The sequence below is a fragment of the Mesocricetus auratus genome, unplaced genomic scaffold (genome assembly GCF_017639785.1).
Source record: "Mesocricetus auratus isolate SY011 unplaced genomic scaffold, BCM_Maur_2.0 Super-Scaffold_100013, whole genome shotgun sequence".
Taxonomy (NCBI): Eukaryota; Metazoa; Chordata; class Mammalia; order Rodentia; family Cricetidae; genus Mesocricetus; species Mesocricetus auratus.
The window spans coordinates 17911000-17931563 of NW_024429196.1; the positions used below are offsets into that span (position 1 = coordinate 17911000).

Consider the following 20564-nt stretch of genomic DNA (forward strand, 5'->3'; position numbering starts at 1 on the left):
CATTCCTAACATGGGCTTTTGAAATCTCCAAAAGGATGATGGGGCCCCATAATGATGATTCCAATTTTTGTCATGCCACTAGGCTGAAAAAAAAACAACCCAAAATCAGCTTTGGACTACAAACTGCTGATGACTACATCAAGGTGGTTAGTTAAGATAGTCCAGCATCATAGACTCTCCAAGTAGATCTTCAGCTAAGTCTTGCACTTTCCCGTCTTACCAAGATGGGACAACAGCCAGCTATCTTAGGACTTGATCTTTATCTTAATTTTTTTCAGGGTCTCCTAAAGATACTGTTACCCCCAGTAATTTTAAGAACATGATTTCCAAGAGGTGGATTGTTTTTGGTTGTTTAGTGGATATTTACCATTGTTTGACGGGTTTGGTCACAAGTTGTTATTGATAATGGTCAGAGAGGAAAGTCAGCAAACATAATGCTTTTAATGTTGGTAAGACATGTCTGCTCCTGGAAGCACTGATTTACTTCAAAAAAAAAAAAGATGATAAACACAGAAGAATCTCTACAAGGATTTTGCTCTCAATGTGCACAGCTAAGCATTTTGATGAGAAACCACTCTAACCTTGACTGCTGACAGTATGTTGTTCAAAGTGGATGAACAGGTCACAAAGGATGATAACTGCCAAACTTTGCCAAGACAAGGTAGTAATGTCCTTCAAAGTTTTCTGCTTCACAGAAAAGTCTCAAATATTCTAGACCTCTAGTTCAAAGATGGACACACCAATGCTGCAGAAGAACCTTTGGGTAACTGTCCTGAAAGCCAAATGTCTTTATAATTTCTATAATGTTGGAAGTTTGCTCTGAACCTCCTGTTTACTCAGGCAATATTATATCCTTCTATTATATCCCTCTGGAGTCTCTGATGGGGTTGAAGACTACACAGTTATAGTTAAAGTTTTGTTTAGCTATACTAGAAAGTAAGTTAGTTATAAAATGTGGGACTTACCAAGATAAAATAGGAAATAGAGTATTTTCTCTGAATTTGCCTAACACAAATGTCCTGGACTTATTTGTATAGTCACTCCAAGACCACCAATCGAGTTGGGCCTTGAGTCAGAGGGTGGAGTCCACATTCAGCAGGATGGTATGAACTGTAGCGTTTTATAGCTAACTCAGAAGAAGATAGAGAGACTCAGACTGAAATAAGGAGGGCCTCAGAAAGAGTTACAGGTTCTTTTGATCTGAGAAGGTGGAGAGGAGGGCAACTGACATTTTCCCCCACCCATTCTGTGGATCTATCAGATTTATGCCCTAATATTAGACTCCTGAGCATTGCTTAGTAATAAAACAATAAAAAAGAACATAATAGGCCATTTACAAAGCAAATGGAATAATCCACTAAGGGACAACAGTGGGATGGGGAGAGAGTAAATGAGTGAGTTGGTTCCGGAAATATTTGAGTTAAAAGATGATCAGGGATATGAATATGGAATGAAAATATTACTAAAATATGAATGGGTGATGAATCTGTCTTCTTACTGACCTTTCAAAGAAGGATCTGGCATTGTATAGTGTTATGAAGATTACCAGACATGAATGACATCAGGCAGTGCTGCTGGAATGACTAGATGAGGAAGGATCCTAACTAAAGAGAAGGAAGTTGGGGGAGCCCCTGAACAAGCTCTAAGCTCTTTCACACAGGGATGCCAACACTGAGTTAAGATATCTGTAATCCAGCTGGGTGTAGTGGTTCATGCCTTTAATCCCAGCACTCAGAAGCAGAGGTGATCTCAGACTTTGAGGTGAGCCTGATCTACAGAAAAAGTTCAATGATAGTGAAGACTACACAGAGAAACCCTGTTTCAAAAGACAAACAACAACTAAAAGATACCAGTAAATCACATGCTCTTTGGTCCTAGCATACTTAGCAAATGACACTGGTCTCCCATGTCATTTGATTTAAGAACTCCATGTTTATGAATTTCATTTCTAGTTTTACTGAACCACTATGTACTGCAAAATAGGAGCATCTTTTCCTTACAATGTTCTAAGCCTGGGCTGTTCTAATTTTTAGTGACTTCCCTCATTATTGATGAGATTCTTATTAGATATTGAACACAAGTATAGAGTTTAGGAGAGGTATATGTCTTGAAAATAGTTTATTTTCAATAAATATAAATAAAAAATGAGGAAAGAACAGGCTGTAAACAATTCCTAGGAATAGTTAAAAGTATAGCATAAATGTAAAATATCAGTGTCACTGAAGATGAATGAGATGCTAATGATGTTTAAAAACCACAATGTGACTATAAACAACTCAGCAATTGCTATATTGAAATAATTATTTTTATAATCACTTATGTCTCACAAAGAACATGAAACTGCAATATACTGTCAGATATGACTTCATGTTTTATATGATAAATGAGGAAAATAACAGATTCAAACATCTTTCCTATTTCACTTTTAAGACTACTTACTAGCAGTGATTTACAATATCTTTTCCAGTGCCAATACATTTAATGAACTGCAAAAGTGAGGGCACTTTAGTTTATTCCTGAATATGAAGTATAGATTTCCTTGGTCACTCTTCTGAATAAACAGATTTGGAAGCCCTCATGTATTTAAAATGCTATCTCTTACCTGGGTAGAGGGTACAATCCATGAATGACAGATCATCAATTGCAATATCTCCAGTGAAGCCATCTCCCACTGAAGCCACTATCAAGATCTGAGGTAGAAAAGAAAAGTGTTGAATTGTGAATGAGATCATAGAAAACCATGATTGTAAAAGAATTCACAAGGCTAGAGAGATGGCTCATCCAACAAAGTGCTTGTTATGTAAGTATGAGGTCCTGAGTTTGACTCCTTACACTCACATAAAAAAGGTGTTGGGCACTTTCAATCTCAGCATTGGGGAGGTGGGGACAGGAGGATTCTAGGGGTTCACCAGACAGGCAGTTTAGCCTGGTTGGTAAGGTTCAGATCTCAGTGAGAGAAAGTCCCTATCTCACAGAGGTAGATATAGTTCATGAGGATCATAAAGATACCTCCTACACCTACCCACACACACACACACACACACACACACACACACAGAGACAGAGAGACAGAGACAGACAGAGAGAGAGAGAGAGAGAGAGAGAGAGAATAAATGAAAACTCTCTGCTTTCCTTGGTTACATGAAGTATTTATTACCAAGCCTATTTTAACACTGAGACTCATTCTATCTCTACTGTGTCCTGTATAGCTTGAGTCCTAGAAGCCTGACTGGGGTATTAAGGGAATGAAGAGAGAGTGGCCCAGACACAAGGACAGAAAATCTGGGGCCAGGGCCGCTGTGTACCATCTCACAAAGCAGCACCAAATACTCAGTAACTAGGAATCTCAGTGCATTTGCTGATAGCAGCAGTCTCAGACTGTGAACGTCCCGGAAGAGGAAGCTGTAATTGAAGGTTTTGCACACACTGGTTAATCATTTGTAAATGATTAACACTCCCTATCAACATTAACACTGAAGAAGGCTTTGCCATCATCTGATGCTGACTTGGAAGAAAGGATTTGTCAATTCCCCTTGGGTCTGAGGCAGCTTTGGTCCTTGTCAGTCATACATATTCACTTGGGGCTTCCTCAGTTCCCCACATTTCATCTGATGACATTCAATTGTCTGAAATCTTTCCATGAAGATCTACTCACTTCCCTGTAAATTCCCTGTTCTAAGACAATGTGATCACCTTGTTTCCTACTGACCTTTAGGTATCTAAAGTCTGTCCACTCTCCCCTCTTACAATTTTTCTCTTTGGGTTGTTCATAGTTTATCTATTTCTGAGGTTAAATGTCCTCACCTTTTCAGAAGAAATTTGAAGTGTTTTGTGACATGTATCTGAAATTGATGAATTCATATCGATCCTCTTTAGAACCACATAAATTGCAGCAACTCACATGACTATGTTGCTGTTATAGAATCTGTAATCCCACCAAAATCCCAGGAAAAAAGGAAATACTGACGAATCACTATAGTCTATGGCAGATTGTGATTAAATTGAGACTTAATGAAATAGAATTAATCATGATGAATTATTTTAATACTTATGCAAATGTATGGCATACTTCCTCAGCATGTTGCCATAATTTAATAAAAATGTACTTGTGAGAAATCCAAAGTTTTAAGAGAAAGAACATTCCTTTTTTCCACTATTAAAGAAAAATAACATTTCCATTTCATTTGCCCTTCACAAATACTGAATGTGGAAGCTGAATTTTTACTTTACTCTCTTGCCAAGTGCTATCCTGTACTGAATGTTATCATGCCCCTCATCTATTGATAAGCCTGACTAAAATAGGGAGTTTGGAAGGTCAAATTTACTGACCAAAAACCTCTTGGTAACTTCCCCAAACTTTTCTTTGTTTTGCATTTTGGTTGATTGTTTAATGTTTTTCAGGCCAAGATATCATAAAGTTTTGTCAGCATGAGAAAGATTAAGGATTCAATTAATATAGTTCATCTGATATTGCCTGAGAAGAATTTGTACCATCATAATGGAACAAATATAGCAAGAAGTTGCTCTACAGGAGGAAACCCATGCCAAATATTGAAATTCAGGAAAAAAATATATCCATGCCTTAGGAGGTCTTAGGTCCTAGGCATAATCATAATGCTATTGTTTAGCTAAATTGACAGAGTGACAGTGCATGTTTATGACTTCAGACAAGCACCATTTTCGGGCTAATCAGAGATGCTTCTCTTTGCAATGATAATCATGAATGTTGAGGATGTGGCTGGTCAAGCTGCTAAGAATACATGACAGTTGGATGTTCAGCCCTATAAAAGGTATTTATACCATCCCCTCTAAGGTTCATGGAACATTGTAGAAAATAGGATAGAAAGAATATAGGGAGAAAGACCTTCAAGTACACCTCAGGACATAGCATAGCCATTGCATCCACGTTTACACAAGATCTTAGGCTGGCTGCACTGAGCTTGCACTAGATTAGGTCTGTCAACTGTCAATTATAGATGAAAGAGGACTGAAATTAACTACCAACGGATTCTGGTGGAGGGACAGTAATTGTTAACTGTTTTCAGTTCAGTTTTGTACCCACCCGGATATCTACCCTCATAACAACAGACAGTTCCAAATCATAGCCACACAGACAATACTAGTTAAAATCAGTGGGTCACAAAATAAAACAAAAATGCAAGAATACAGGAAAGGAATACTTAGAGGAGGAGGGAAGGAAAGAAGTGAAAAGATGACAAGGAGTCCAGGGACAAGCTGAGAAGAATCATAATGTACTGCATGCATGTACATAAATGTCATAGAACAAATCTAATAATTTTTCAAAGAAATAATCTTTGAAGAGAAACCAAAATGCAGAAAACATATTTATGACCAGCTCCTACAAGTATTTATAAACAGAAATCAACCATGGCATTTGGCAAAAATTACTACAAAAATGCACATTAAAGAAAAGCCAAGGGAGCGGCGGTTCTTCCAGCAGCATCAGGTAAACAGGCCGGTTTCCCGGCCTGTGCTCCAGTGCCTGCAGATCGCCTGGGACCTGCACAGAGCTCCCAATCCCGGCGGGAGCCAAGCACCCAGACCCCAGGTCTTCTCTCCCACCAACGAGACCAGGAAACCAGAGGACCCAGGGAGACCAGGGGAGTAGCTGTTCTGGATCAAGTACAACAGGACCCAGCTTAGGGTCCAGGGGACCAGGTAAGAGGATAAGCGCCCCAGATTCCTGTTTTTCTTCTCCACCCACGGGACCAGCATTCGGACAAGGAATAGAAGAACCACCAGAATATTGGACTTGCTAGCACCCACCAAAAGGGAACTCTGGTCCCCAGACCAGTAAGGGGCTCTTTCTGCACCCACTAGAAGAAGAGATGGGAAAGAGACAATACAAAAACACAGTCAGCAACAGAAAAACAAATATGACACCGCCAGATTCTAGAGACTCCACACCAGCAAGACCCCAACATTCCAATGCGGACGAAGCAGAAGAGAACGACCTTAAAAGCACTTTCATGAAAATGATAGAGGCCCTAAAAGAGGATATTGGAAAATCCCTCAAAGAAATGGAAGAAAAAACAAACCAAAAAATGCAAGAATTGGAAGAAAAAACAAACCAAAAAAGGCAGAAAATGGAAGAAGAGATGAAGAAAAAAATGCAAGAAATGGAAGAAAAAACAAAGCAAAAAATGCAAGAATTGGAAGAAGAATCATACCAAAAAAGGCAGGAAATGGAAGAAGAAACAAAGCAAAAAATGCAAGAAATGGTAGAAAAAACAAAGCAAAAAATGAAAAAAATGGAAGAAGAAACAAACCAAAAAAGGCAGGAAATGGAAGAAGAAACAAAGCACAAAATGCGAGAAATGGAACAAAAAACAAACCAAAAATGCAAGAAATGGAAGAAAGAACAAACCAAAAAATTCATAAAAGGCAACAAACGGACGAACAGATAAACAGAAAATTGCAGGAAGCAATGCAAACACTGCAAGGGTTGAAAACTGAAATAGAGTCATTAAAAAAACACAATCTGAAGAAAGGCAGAAAATAGAAAAGCTGGACAAACAGACAGGCACTACCAATACAAGCATTACCAACAGAATAGAAGAGATGGAAGAGAGAATCTCAAGTGTTGAAGATACGCTAGGAGAAATGGATTTATCAACCAAAGAAAACCTTAAATCCAACAAATCCTTAACACAAAACATCCAGGAAATATGGGACACCATGAAAAGACCGAACCTAAGAATAATAGGTATAGAAGAAGGAGAAGAAATCCAGCTCAAAGGGGCAGAAGGCATATTCAACAAAATCATAGAAGAAAACTTTCCCAACCTTAAGAAAGACATGCCAATGAAGGTACAAGAAGCCTACAGAACACCAAATAGAGTGAACCACAAAAAAAAAAATCCCCTTGCCACATAATAATCAAGACCCCAAACATACAGAATAAAGAAAGAATATTAAGAGCAGCTAAGGAAAAAGGTCAAGTAACATATAAAGGCAGACCTATCAGAATTACACCTGATTTCTCCATGGAAACGCTGAAAGCCAGAAGGTCCTGGATAGATATTCTACCTACACTAAGAGACCATGGATGCCAGCCCAGACTACTATACCCGGCAAAGCTCTCAATCACTATAGACGGAGAAAACAAGATATTCCATGACAAAACTAGATTCAAGCAATATGTGTCCACTAACCCAGCCCTACAGAAAATTTTGGAAGGAAAACTCCAACCCAAGGAAGCTAACTACAACCAGAAAAACATAAGCATTAGAGAATCTCTCTCTACCAACAGCCAAAAGAACAAAGGGGTGAAACTCCACACATAATTCCACCACCAACAACCATCGCAAATCGAAGAAGGATGAGCAATCATTGGTCATTAATATCCCTCAATATTAATGGCCTTAACTCACCCATAAAAAGACACAGACTAGCAGATTGGATTCGAAGACAGAACCCTTCCTTCTGCTGCATACAAGAAACACACCTCACCCTTAAAGACAGACATTACCTGAGAATTAAAGGTTGGGAAAAAATTTTTCAATCGAATGGACCCAAGAAACAAGCCGGGGTAGCAATCCTAATATCTAACAAACTAGACTTTAAAATAAAATCAATCAAAAGAGATGAAGGAGGTCATTACATACTCATCACAGGTGAAACCCACCAAGATGAAGTGTCTATCCTGAACATCTATGCCCCAAATACAAAGGCATCCACATTCGTTAAAGAAACATTATTAGAACTTAAATCTCATCTAAAGCCCCACACAGTTATAGTGGGAGATTTCAACACACCACTCTCACCACTAGACAGGAATACCAAACAGAAACTCAACAAAGAAGCAAAAGGGCTAATAGAAGTAATGACCCAACTGGGATTAACAGATATCTATAGAACATTTCATCCACATAAAAAAGAATATACCTTCTTCTCACCACCACATGGAACCTTCTCAAAAATCGACCACATACTTGGCAACATATCAAACCTCAGCAGCTACAAAAAAATTGGAATAACTCCATGCATCTTATCAGACCACCATGCTTTAAAATTAGAATTCAACAACAACACAAATTGCAGAAAACCTACAAACTCGTGGAAATTGAATAATGCTCAACTGCACCATCCCTGGGTCAAAGAGGAAATAAAAAAGAAATTAAAGACTTCCTCGAATTCAATGAGAATGAAGACACAACATACCCAAACCTATGGGACACTTTGAAAGCAATGCTACGGGGAAGTTCATAGCGCTAAATGCTCACATGAAGAAACAGGAGAACAGTTATACCAGAGAATTAACATCACAGCTGAAAGCTCTAGAACACAAAGAAGCACACTCCCCCAGGAGGAGTAGACGCCAGGAAATAATCAAATTGAGGGCTGAAATCAATAAAGTAGAAACCAGGAAAACAATACAAAGAATCAACGCAACGAAGAGTTGGTTCTTTGAGAAAATCAACAAGATAGACAAACCTTTGTCCAAACTTACCAAACAGCAGAGAGTGAACACGCAAATTAACAAAATTAGAAATGAAAAGGGGGACATAACAACAGACTCTGAGGAAATCCAGAGAATCATTAGGTCATACTTTGAAAACCTGTACTCCACAAAATTCGAAAATTTAAAGGAAATGGATGACTTCCTGGACAGCTATCAATTGCCAAAACTAAATCAAGAACAGATAAGCAATTTAAATAGACCTATAACCCCTATGGAAATAGAAGCTGTCATCAAAAGTCTCCCAACCAAAAAAAGCCCAGGTCCAGATGGCCTCAGTGCAGAATTCTACCAGAAATTCAAAGAACAGCTTATACCAATTCTTCTCAAAGTGTTCCACACAATAGAAGCAGAAGGGTCTTTGCCAAACTCTTTCTATGAGGCTTCAATAACCTTGATCCCCAAGCCACACAAAGATACAACTAAGAAAGAGAACTTCAGACCAATATCCCTCATGAACATTGATGCAAAAATACTCAATAAAATACTGGCAAATCGGATCCAAGAACACATCAAAACAATCATTCACCACGATCAAGTAGGTTTCATCCCAGGAATGCAGGGATGGTTCAACATACGAAAATCCATCAACGTAATCCACCATATAAACAAGCTGAAAAACAAAAATCACATGATCATCTCACTAGATGCTGAAAAAGCCTTTGACAAAATCCAACACCCCTTCATGATAAAGGTCTTGGAGAGATCTGGGATAACAGGGACATACTTAAACATAATAAAAGCTATATACAGTAAACCAACAGCCAACATCAAACTAAATGGACAGAAACTCAACGCAATTCCTCTAAAATCAGGAACAAAACAAGGCTGTCCACTCTCTCCATACCTTTTCAACATGGTACTTGAAGTTCTAGCTATTGCCATACGACAACAAAGGGGGATCAAGGGGATACAAATTGGGAAGGAAGAGGTCAAACTTTCACTGTTTGCAGACGATATGATAGTTTACATCAATGACCCAAAGAACTCTACCAGGGAACTCTTACAGCTGATTAACACCTTCAGCAAAGTGGCAGGCTACAAGATCAACTCAAGAAAATCAGTAGCCCTACTATATACAGATGATAAAAGGGCTGAAAGAGAAATCAGAGAAACATCACCCTTTACAATTGCCACAAACAACATAAAATACCTTGGGGTAACGCTAACCAAACAAGTGAAAGACCTGTATCGTAAGAACTTTGAATCTTTAAAGAAAGAAATTAAAGAAGCCCTCAGAAAATGGAAAGATCTCCCATGCTCTTGGATAGGTAGGATCAATGTAGTAAAAATGGCAATCCTGCCAAAAGCAATCTACAGATTCAATGCAATCCCCATTAAAATCCCAGCACAATTCTTCACAGACCTTGAAAGAACAATAATCAATTTTGTATGGAAAAACAAAAGACCCAGGATAGCCAAAACAACCCTGTTCAACAAGGCAACGTCCGGAGGCATCACCATCCCTGACCTCAAGCTCTATTATAGAGCTATAGTCCTGAAAACAGCTTGGTATTGGCACAAAAATAGACAGGTAGACCAATGGAATCGAATTGAAAATCCGGGTATTAACCCACACACGTACGAACATCTGATCTTTGACAAAGAAGCTAAAAATATACAATGGAATAAAGAAAGCATCTTCAACAAATGGTGCTGGCATAATTGGAGACTGGCATGTAGAAGAATGCAGATCGATCCATGTTTATCGCCATGCACAAAACTTAAGTCCAAATGGATCAAAGACCTCAACATAAATCCAGCCACACTGAACCTCTTAGAAGAGAAAGTGGGTGGTACCCTTGAACGAATTGGTACAGGAGACAGCTTCCTGAACATAACACCAGTAGCACAGGCAGTAAGATCAACAATTAATAAATGGGACCTACTGAAACTGAGAAGCTTCTGTAAGGCAAAGGACACAGTCAGCAAGACAAAAAGGCAGCCCACAGAATGGGAAAAATATTCACTAATCCCACATCTGACAGAGGGTTGATCTCCAAAATTTACAAAGAACTCAAGAAGCAAGTCTCCAAAACACCAAAGGACCCTATTAAAAAGTGGGCTGCAGAACTAAATAGAGAGTTTTCAATAGAGGAGTCTAAAATGGCTGAGAGGCACTTGAGAAAGTGCTCAACATCCTTAGCCATCCGGGAAATGCAAATCAAAACAACTCTCAGATACCATCTCACCCCTGTCAGAATGGCTAAAATCAAAAACACCAATGACAATTTATGCTGGAGAGGATGTGGTGAAAGGGGGACACTCCTCCATTGCTGGTGGGAGTGCCAACTGGTTCAGCCACTTTGGAAATCAGTGTGGAGATTCCTCAGAAAAATGGGAATAAACCTACCACAAGACCCAGCAACTCCACTCTTAGGCATATATCCAAAAGATGCCCATTCATACAACAAAGATGTCTGTTCCACTATGTTCATAGCAGCTTTATTTGTAATTGCCAGAACGTGGAAGCAACCTAGATGTCCCTCACCTGAAGAGTGGATAGAGAAAATGTGGTACATCTACACAATGGAGTACTATTCAGCAGAAAAAATAATGGAATCATGAGATTCGCAGGCAAATGGATGACACTAGAAGAAACCATCCTGAGTGAGGTAACCCAGTCACAAAAAGAGAAACATGGCATGTACTCTCTCATATATGGATTTTAGACATAGATCTGGGGAGTGCCAGCCTACAATCCTATGGCCAGAGAGTCTGGGAAACAGAAACTTTATTTAGTGGCTGATCGAAGAAGAGGCAGACTCCCTTGGTTAAGTACTGAGCTGAACTCAAGAAAGCCAGTAACAGAGAGGGAGGACTGATGATCAAAGGGATTAAGACTGGGCTGGTTTAACCCCCAGAAACAGCTGACCAGACAAAGGTTAACTCTTGAATCCCAGGCATTAGCCTGGGAAGCCAGCATGGGACTGATCAAGACCCCCTGAATCTGGGTGTCAGTGAAGAGGCCTAGGGAATCTATTGAGCCTTGGGCAGCAGATCAGTACCCATCCCAAGTATACACACGGACTTTGGACTCCCATAGAACAATGTGAGGTGCACTCTCACCCTGACCTCTTGGGGAAGGGTCTAGGCCCTGCCCTATATGAAATGACACACTATGCACACCCCCATGGAGGGCCTCACCCTCCCTGGAGAAATGAGGGGATAAGGGGGGGAGGGCACGGGAGGAAGGGAGGGAATGGGAGAGGGACCTGGAACTGACTTGTGAAGCAACCTTGATTCTTATCTAAATTTAAACTGGAAAATAAAATTTAAAAAAATGTTTAAAAAATTTTTTAAGAAAAAAGTTTAAAAAGGAAAAAAAAAGAAAAGCCAAGGATTAGCTGAAAAATAGCAAATGATAAATTAATCACTAATAATATGATGCTTAGACTAATGTGTATACAATATGGTACAATGCAGCAAAGTGAGTCAACAATCAGCTCAGCTCTGAGGTAAGAAAAAGAATACTCAGGAAAAGAGTGACATGCCGTGATTCATACACACAGCTCATGCTTGTAATTAGCATAGAAATGAGCATGGAAAGAAAATAATACCAGGATCCAATATTTAATGGAAAAATAGAGTTTTAACCCATGGAAACATCTACACAGTAACTTTTGATGTAATATATATATGTATATATATTATATTGCTTCATTCTAGGGTAGACACTCATCTGTTGTCTTTGTATAGTCACAAATTAAGGAACTAGCAATTTTAACTGAAAAATCATAGGAATTTCATGTGGCCCAGAGTGTGCTGCAGAAGGTAAACATCACATTTGGGAGCCCGCTTCTTACATGGCTTCCTTGTTTTAGAACTCACTCTGTATAACCTGACAAGCATGTTGTTGTTGCCTCACAAAGAAGACAGGCAGCTATTGCTCTAACACATAATTACATCATACATAATTTTTGTCAAAATATCAATATGTTAAGGACTTATATGTGAACATTCTTTAGAACTAATGGACAGTAGTTTCAAGTTCCAATACAAAAAGTCAAATCTATGTCTTACTGGTAGTCTTTTCCTATAACTGTCAAGAAAATCATCTAAAAAAAGATTCTTAAGGGATAGTCATACAACTCAGCAAGCAAAGGTTCTTGACACCAAGCTTGAGAACCTAAGTTAACCCACATCATGGAAGGAGAGAACCAACTCCTGCTAGTTGTATCCTGACCTCCACACACATACATGATGAACACTCCTCCCACCCAGTAAATACTTACAATAAATAAATGAATAGATAAATAAAATACCACTTAGTAACACAACATAGCCTTAACACTAATTTTCAATTTTTGATATAAACTGCCTTTGCCCTATATTTAACTATATAAAAATTTCTGAAATTATCATGAGTAATTTGGAAATTAGTATTCTCTGCCCACAAGGGCATGTATGCATACATACATATAAACAAAGTATCTCTGTTCTGAAATTTCCACTTTATATCTAGTGCTGCTTCTAAACTGAATGGAAGTACATTGAAATATTAAATGTGATATGCAAGATAGTATTGCATTTAGGAAATCAGGGAACCACATTTTATACCTATATTCCATTGCACTTTATTAAATGGCTTAAGATGCAGTTGAAAACCAAGTTCAGTGCAAGCTATGGTTTCCTTAACTTACAGGTCACGAATGTAGGAGTTACAAAGAATTGGGAAAGAATTTGGCAAAAGACTTCTTGCTGTACATAACCATGAATTAATTTAAAAACTAACATGTGGTACGGTATAACTGAGATGTTTTGGAAGCAGTCACCTATGTTGTTTCATATACCCTTCCTATATCCCTGATTCGAAATACACAGCATGTTTACACAGCTTGTTTACACATGTCCTGGTACCATGTGATAACTGCAGCACTTCCTGAAACACCACAATTCCGATGTGAAACTACAGTATGTCACAAGTTGCAGTGGTTTTTTACTAACATACACTCCCTGTAAGTCTGATCTCACTAATGATTTGTGAGGACTTGTTCTCAATTCCGACAAAGACATCCAGAAAACTACTTAGTCTGTATCACCTAATCAGTAATTCTGGTGGGGTCCTTAAAGTTTGGTGTAGAATATGAAATTTTGCCCTCTAAAACAATGGAGAAGATTTGTTTAGGTCAACATATGAGGGCTTTTAATCATTCTTAGAACTGTTTGCATAACCCTAAAAGTAATCCCTATAAAATAAAATTCATATTTGATCTGACAAACTTTATGCTTATAAGTCTGTCTCTGGTTGCCCTTATTGTACACACAACCATTGCAGAATAATTGGAGCTTTCAATTATTACACTGAAAATGAAAAAATTATCTTTAAATGTAGACCATAGAAGTGCATCTAAACTATTTAAGAAGATAGGCACAGAGATGAATAACAAAAATAAAATTGGGATACTGAAAGATTAAATGAGCTAACACAGATAAGTAGACCAAGTAAATTAAAAAGAAAAATATGATTTCTACATAGTCTGAGTACTTAAATGGGTTAGAAAAATGGTAAATATTTTGTTAGTCTTCGGTATTCAGATTGAGTTTCTTCTTAGGTAATGCTGAGCTACATGGAATATGACTTTTTACATGTTTTTTTCTGAATCAGGAGAAAAATTATGTGTCTACATTGGTATTGTGGTGTTTCCATGGTAACCAGAATGAAAAACAACATCTACCCTTTCCTTTGAATATGTTATATATAATACACAAAAAATTGAGTGGTGGCTCCTGGGCTAGATCTAGATCATCAGGGTTTAGCTTAACCTAAAAGTTTTTCCCAGGTCAAATAGGTCACCAGTGTTTTAAAGTGGCATATTTCTCAAGAAGACACTGTTCCTTGGTTGTCACAGTCTCTACTTCTCTATTGCAGACCGCTGATTATATTATACTTGATACGTGTCCATCATTCATGTACTTTGTCTGGTTCTCAAAAGCATCCAAGTCTGCAAATTCCTTCAGCATTTTAAGTCAGAAACCAAAGTGTCTGGGATTTTCCCTACTTCTCAGGCAACAAGCCAGTCTACCATATGCTATATACAAATGTTTTTAAAAAATGAAGATTATGTAGTAAAAACCCATAGTCAGAGAAGCATCGTCCACCGTTTTCCCATTCCCAAAATGTAACATGATAAGAGACACATTTATACAATTACAGAATCATACTTTAAGAGAAACACGACATTGAAAGTCTCTTGTCGTAAGTTGCTTGCATAACTGCCCATTGTGGAAGGAAAGAAGAAAAGAGGGGAAAGACTGAGTGGGAGAGTTATTTTCTTATGTAATGGATGCAAACTTCGAAAGAGCAAGACCATTCATGAGGTGCCTTTAATTCTTTCTTACTATATCTGTAACTGAATTGTTTAAGTCAATGCATCCTCCCTTGCTGTGATGGTTATTCCTGGTTGCCAATTTGATATATCTGGAATGAATTATAATCCAGAGATGAAGGACACACTTGTGATGCAGGTCTTGAGACAAGAAGACACCACGCCTTTAATCCAGACCTTGAGGCTGGATGATACACACATTTAGTGCAGACCTTGAAGTTAGAAGGCACACCTTTAATTTGGGCCACATTATCTGCTGGAAGCCTAGAGAAGGACAATGGAAGAAGGAATTAAATTCTCCTTTAAGAACCATATATTTTTATTGATTAGTTTTGTTCTTCGACAATCTTATATATGCATTTAGTGCATTCTGATTATTCTTCTGTCTTTCTCCCACTCCAATCATTACCTTCCTCCCTGAAAGATCCTTTCCCATATCTTCAAATATTTCTTTCAATCAACAGAGTCAATCTTTTCTATACCATTAAAGATAGTATTTAAAGAAACGTCAGTAGAATTCTAGCATATTATTACAAATACAAAATAAGTCCCTTTTTAACCAAGATCCTTAGATGTTTTCAGTCTCCTTGTGACAGTTTAAATGAAAATGTCTCCATAGATCAGATGTTTGAATACTCTTTTTAAGAATGTTTGGGTATGTTTAGGTTGTGTACAGCCTTGCTGGAAGCTACATATCACTGGGGACAGATTTTGAGATTTAAAAGTCTGTTGTCATTACTATTGTGTTGTTTGCTTTCTGCTCATACTTGATAGAATGTGAGCTCTCAGCTTCCTTCTCCAGGCTCCATGACTGCCTTGCTGCTCCAGAAGCCCATGCCAGCCTGCTGATATGCTGTCCCACCATGGTGGTGATGTATTCTTCACCCTCTGGAACAATAAGCCCCAAAGAAAACCTTCCTTCTCTAACTTACATTGGTCATGGTGTTTCATCACCATAATAGAAAGGGAACTCACAAATCTTTCTACTTAGCAATTTAAAGCTAACCTAGACCTTAAGTGCAAAAAATAAAAACAAACTGTTTTAGTTTGCTTTCTTGTTGCTTTGATAATCATCATGATCAAATCAACTTGTGGGGGAAAGGGTTGCTTTCATCTTAGAATTCCAGGTACAGTCCATCGTTGAGGAAAGTCAGGCAGGAACTCAAGGCAGGAACCACAAAGACCCAGAAAGATTTACTGACTTGCTCCCCTGAATTAGGCTGAGATAGCTTTCTATACAGCCAACACCCATCTTCTTCAATGGGGGGCGGTACTGCCCTTAGTAAGCTAGGCTTTCTCAATCATGCTCCCTCCCAAACATGCCCATAGACCAATCTGATGTAGGCAATTCTTCAGTAGTTCCCATTTGCCAGGTATGTCAAGGACACCATTATTTGTCCTTGGCACTGGCAATGTCCCATAATTCTCACAGCATTAGTTTTTGCGAATTAAAAATCCACTGAGGATTGTTGCACAGACCTTACTCAGAAAAGCCTCTTGAGTCACTTGAGGCTGTGTTTCTCCCCCATACTCTTACAGTTTTGAATTCTGTGTATTTCTGCATTTAAAGGCTGACCTTGTCTCTGACAGTGCAGTGAAGGACAAGCTCCCAGACAGGCACTGAGGACCACACAGCATTGTGCAGAGTAACCCCAAGCCCTGAGGCCAGCACACAGTTAAGTGTTTAGATATTTGGGGGTGGGGTGGGGAGATTATTTTCAACTAAAGCAATTTACATCACTCATGGTGATAAGGCTTATCCCCATATTTACATGGCAGGTACTATGGCTTATTCCAAACAGGGTTTATTTACATGACATGCAAATGCCAGACACACAGTGCTAATTCTTCCTACCCCATCACACTGTCGTCTAACTTTTGACAATCCTTCTGTCCTTTGCTTCTACAACTCTCAGGTATCTTTCTCTTCTTCCTGTATAGCCTTGCTGTTAGACTGTAATTGAATTTACACCTGTTTACATATAGTTTTTCCATGGGTTTTCCATCCCTATATCCACTTGGGTGTGTGTTACCAGGACCTCCCTGTCACCCTTTGCCTACTTCTCAATTTCTATCCATAATAATGGTTTTATTTGTTATATAAACATCACGCTATGTAAAAACAAATTAAGAATATTATATACAGAAAGTTATGTTTTAGAAGCCTATCATTTTATTTTTATTCCTGAGATATGTTTTGCCATATGGACCTATAGTAATCTTCTGGTACACTTGATGGGATTAATAATCAGCATAGAAACACTGCCCTGGGTGTGAAAGCAAGTATCTCTAGACACAATTAGCAGAACTGGGAGGTGACCCTGAATGTGAGCAGCAACCTCCCATTGCCTGGATCTAGGACTGAACCAAAGGGAGAAAGCAACTTGAGCTCTAGCTTTCCTCCCCCTCTGCTTCCTGACTGAGGAGCAGTAGGACAAGCTTCCTCACATTCCTGGTATCACCACGTTTCCTCCATGATGGTTTGGCCCTTCACACTGTATGCCATAATAGACCGAGAATAAACTTGTCCTTCTTGAGGTTGCTTTTGTAAGGTATTTTGTCACAGCAAGGAAAAAGTAACTTATCCATCTCCTGGACTTGACTTTACAGTTCTGCTTCTGTGTCTGCTGAGAGCAGGAATGTGTGCCACGAGAAGTGGTGGAATTTCTTTAGCTCTGGATAGGGCAGAAGGAACGTGTAGACTGTGAAATCCTTACAGTGTATTTGAATGGGATGTAGAAAATCTAAATAACTCACCCCAGGTTCTCCCTGGTAAAATAATGCCTGAGACACTCCAAGAAGCCGCCAGGCTGTTAAAAGACCCAAGTCCTTTCAACGATATTTCTGCTCCTCCTTTTTTACTTTTAGTGACTTCTAAACATTTTCACTCACTAGCATGAATAGGAGGAATCAAGTTCTCACTAGACCACCCAGACTGGCCTGCAACTTATTCCTTCATCGAGAATGTCCTCTGGTTCCTAACCCTCCTTGCTCAGCCTCCTTAGTTCTGGGATAACAGGTACATGTCTGTACTCCAGACACCACCTTGTACTCAGAAAATGATTAATTTCTACCATGAACATATGACATCTCTCATGTTCACACTGCAGTATGATGAATAACACCCATTGTGTGTCACACTTTTATCACTTATGGTACTTGATTACTGGTCATGGAATTGTACCTCAGACTGTTAGCATAGATGAACATGCCTTGTATACTAGATGTTCTCTCAATATAAACTTATTGGCAGTTTAAATTTTAAAATACCACTCTAATTAAAACAACAGTTGTTTTAGAAACTAAGGCTTTTAATGACACTATGGCCACAAAAATGTTCTGGCATGCCATTTGAAATGGGTCTTTGAAGAATCCAACATCGTGGTCATTTCCCTTTGAGAGTTTTACTACCTTAAAGTAAAAAAAAAATCTAATTTTAACCTAATTTAAAATTTGATTTAATATGAATTTTACCAAAAATTGAACTATAAATGTAGAAATGCTTTATTGCAACTAAGCCATTGAACCCCAGAGTGATATTTTACAGTTATTTAGTCATTAATTTTAACCTAACATGGCTTGTGGGAAGAAACAAAGCCATCAAAATCTGTGATTTAACATATGTTGTTGCTTAAGATATGTGAAAACAAAATAGACACTAGCATAACCCAAAGTTATCAGGATGATATGAGGGACTGTCACAAATTTTGGAGATTCTTTAACTAGTAACTAAGATGCTTTCTTTAAATTACATGGAGAGAATCAATACTCTTAATTATAGAAATCTACAAGAAAAGCAAGGCTACAGAGATGGCTCAGAGATTAAGCCCTGGTTACTCTTGTAAGGGATCTGAATTCCCAGCACACACAGGCAGCTCTGTAACCCAAGTTCCATGGGAACCAATGCCATCTTCTGGATTATAGGAGTACTGTATGAATATACATACATGTAGGTAAGACACTCAACATGGAAAAGAAACTTTAAAGAACATGCCAATAGTAAAATGTACTAAACATTTTATACAGTGGAAAGTTTTTGTAATAAAACTCATACTTCATTATTTTATATTTTCATACACAATTAAGAGGATATTATTAGTAAAATTATTAAAGTTTTTATTTTGTTGAGGGTCATTAATTTCTTAATGATTTTTGTTTTGTTTTACTTAAGTCTTTGCGTTTTTGTGAAATTGCAAAACATAGCATCCTGGCTGCCAGGCTGAGAGAGACTCAGCTCTATAGATACAAGTCCCCTGAGAGATTACACAGTCCCACATGGTCAGCCCTAAACACAGGTACATACATACAAGCAACACTAAATGGACTTAGTGGGGTATATGCACATGTACACAATAATGTATGAAATATGCATATAAATATATGTAACAATAAGAATTATGGAAGAGGTCAAAAGTTTGAGAGGGAGTTTAAAAAGGGATATGGAGTAATTCAAAGCAAAAGGAAGCACATACATGATGTAATACAGTACTCATGTATGAAATTCTTGGAAAATAAGCTTAAGAAAAGGTATAGCATGCAGTATATCTATCCTCCCAGATGTAAGTTTTTCCATATGAAAGTTTTTGATTTCTTAAGAAAAACATCATTGCTTTCTATGTCATTTCAGAAAGAATCTTGAGACCAGAAACTGGAAACATCTAAACTGACTGTGCAAGTTAAATTTTCATTATAATTGCTCAAAGTTTGACCTAAACTCTTTCATAAAATTTCACCAAACAAGGTGACATATCTATCTTCTGGTTAATCCCACTTGTATAACAGAACTGCTGATACTGGTATCAATCTACATGAAATTTTAAAATAACAATAGAGCAGAAAGAAAAAAATGCCAAATGGTTAGTCAACTGGTTATAGGTCAGAGTCACATCTTTGCATTGACCAAGTGATAGAGACTGCCCCTTCCTACCCAACCAATGAAATTGCTCACTGATGCTTTTTCTAAACTCATGCCTTGTGTGTGTGTTTGTGTATGTGTGTGTGTGTGTGTGTGTAAACACATGTGTAAATATAAACCTCAAATATTCTGATGAATAAATGTTTTACAAACTGAGAAAGCAAAGTCATTCTCATGTATACCTCACCTGCAGTTCCTGATGCAGGGCTGTCCTTTACTCTGGTCCTACTGAGTTAACTATATAAGCCACAGTCACTCCAGCATCACCTGATACAAGATAAGCCAATTTCTATTTTAGCTCTGCCCATGTGGGTCCAATCAGCTTCAGACAGTAGGAAAATCAGTTTTTAACAGCATTAGGTAAGAAAACCCACATCAAATTACATCCGGTATTCGACCACAGAAACTCCTGCATTACCCAGCACAAGGAAATCAGTGTTCAAAACAGTCTCATTCCACCTTTGAAGCAACTGCTTCCAGGTATGCTATCTTTGGTGTTCCAGAGCTAGAAATTTCTCTAGAAACTGAGTATAAGACAAAAATATACATTTACAGTTCTTAAATGAGAAGCAATTGTAAATGTTATTTCCATGCTTATCAAAATATGACTATTCAAAAAGGAAATCTACTTGAATAAATTTGGATCACAATATAGTTTATATTAAGATACAGCAAGAGAAGGAAGTGTGGAATGTTTAAGGCACTGGCAGCTGCAAGATGATGTGGACAGTTTTCTACCCAGCAGAAGGGAGAAGACCACTAAGTCCTCTCTTTTATATAGATCTAGACCCAGATGAAATCCTATTAAGAAAAGCTTTGATTAAGACTAATACATTAG

The 20564-nt window shown here is 38.1% G+C and overlaps 1 protein-coding gene across 1 annotated transcript in view; it reads right to left on the reverse strand.

The window, feature by feature from the left end:
- Nucleotides 1-20564, reverse strand: part of Malrd1 (MAM and LDL receptor class A domain containing 1) — a 637041-nt gene that overhangs the window by 416105 nt on the left and 200372 nt on the right. Inside the window, exon 19 of the mRNA XM_040755448.1 lies at nt 2603-2690. Within this exon, the coding sequence (XP_040611382.1) occupies nt 2603-2690 (88 nt within the window). The remainder of the gene's footprint in view (nt 1-2602; nt 2691-20564) is intronic.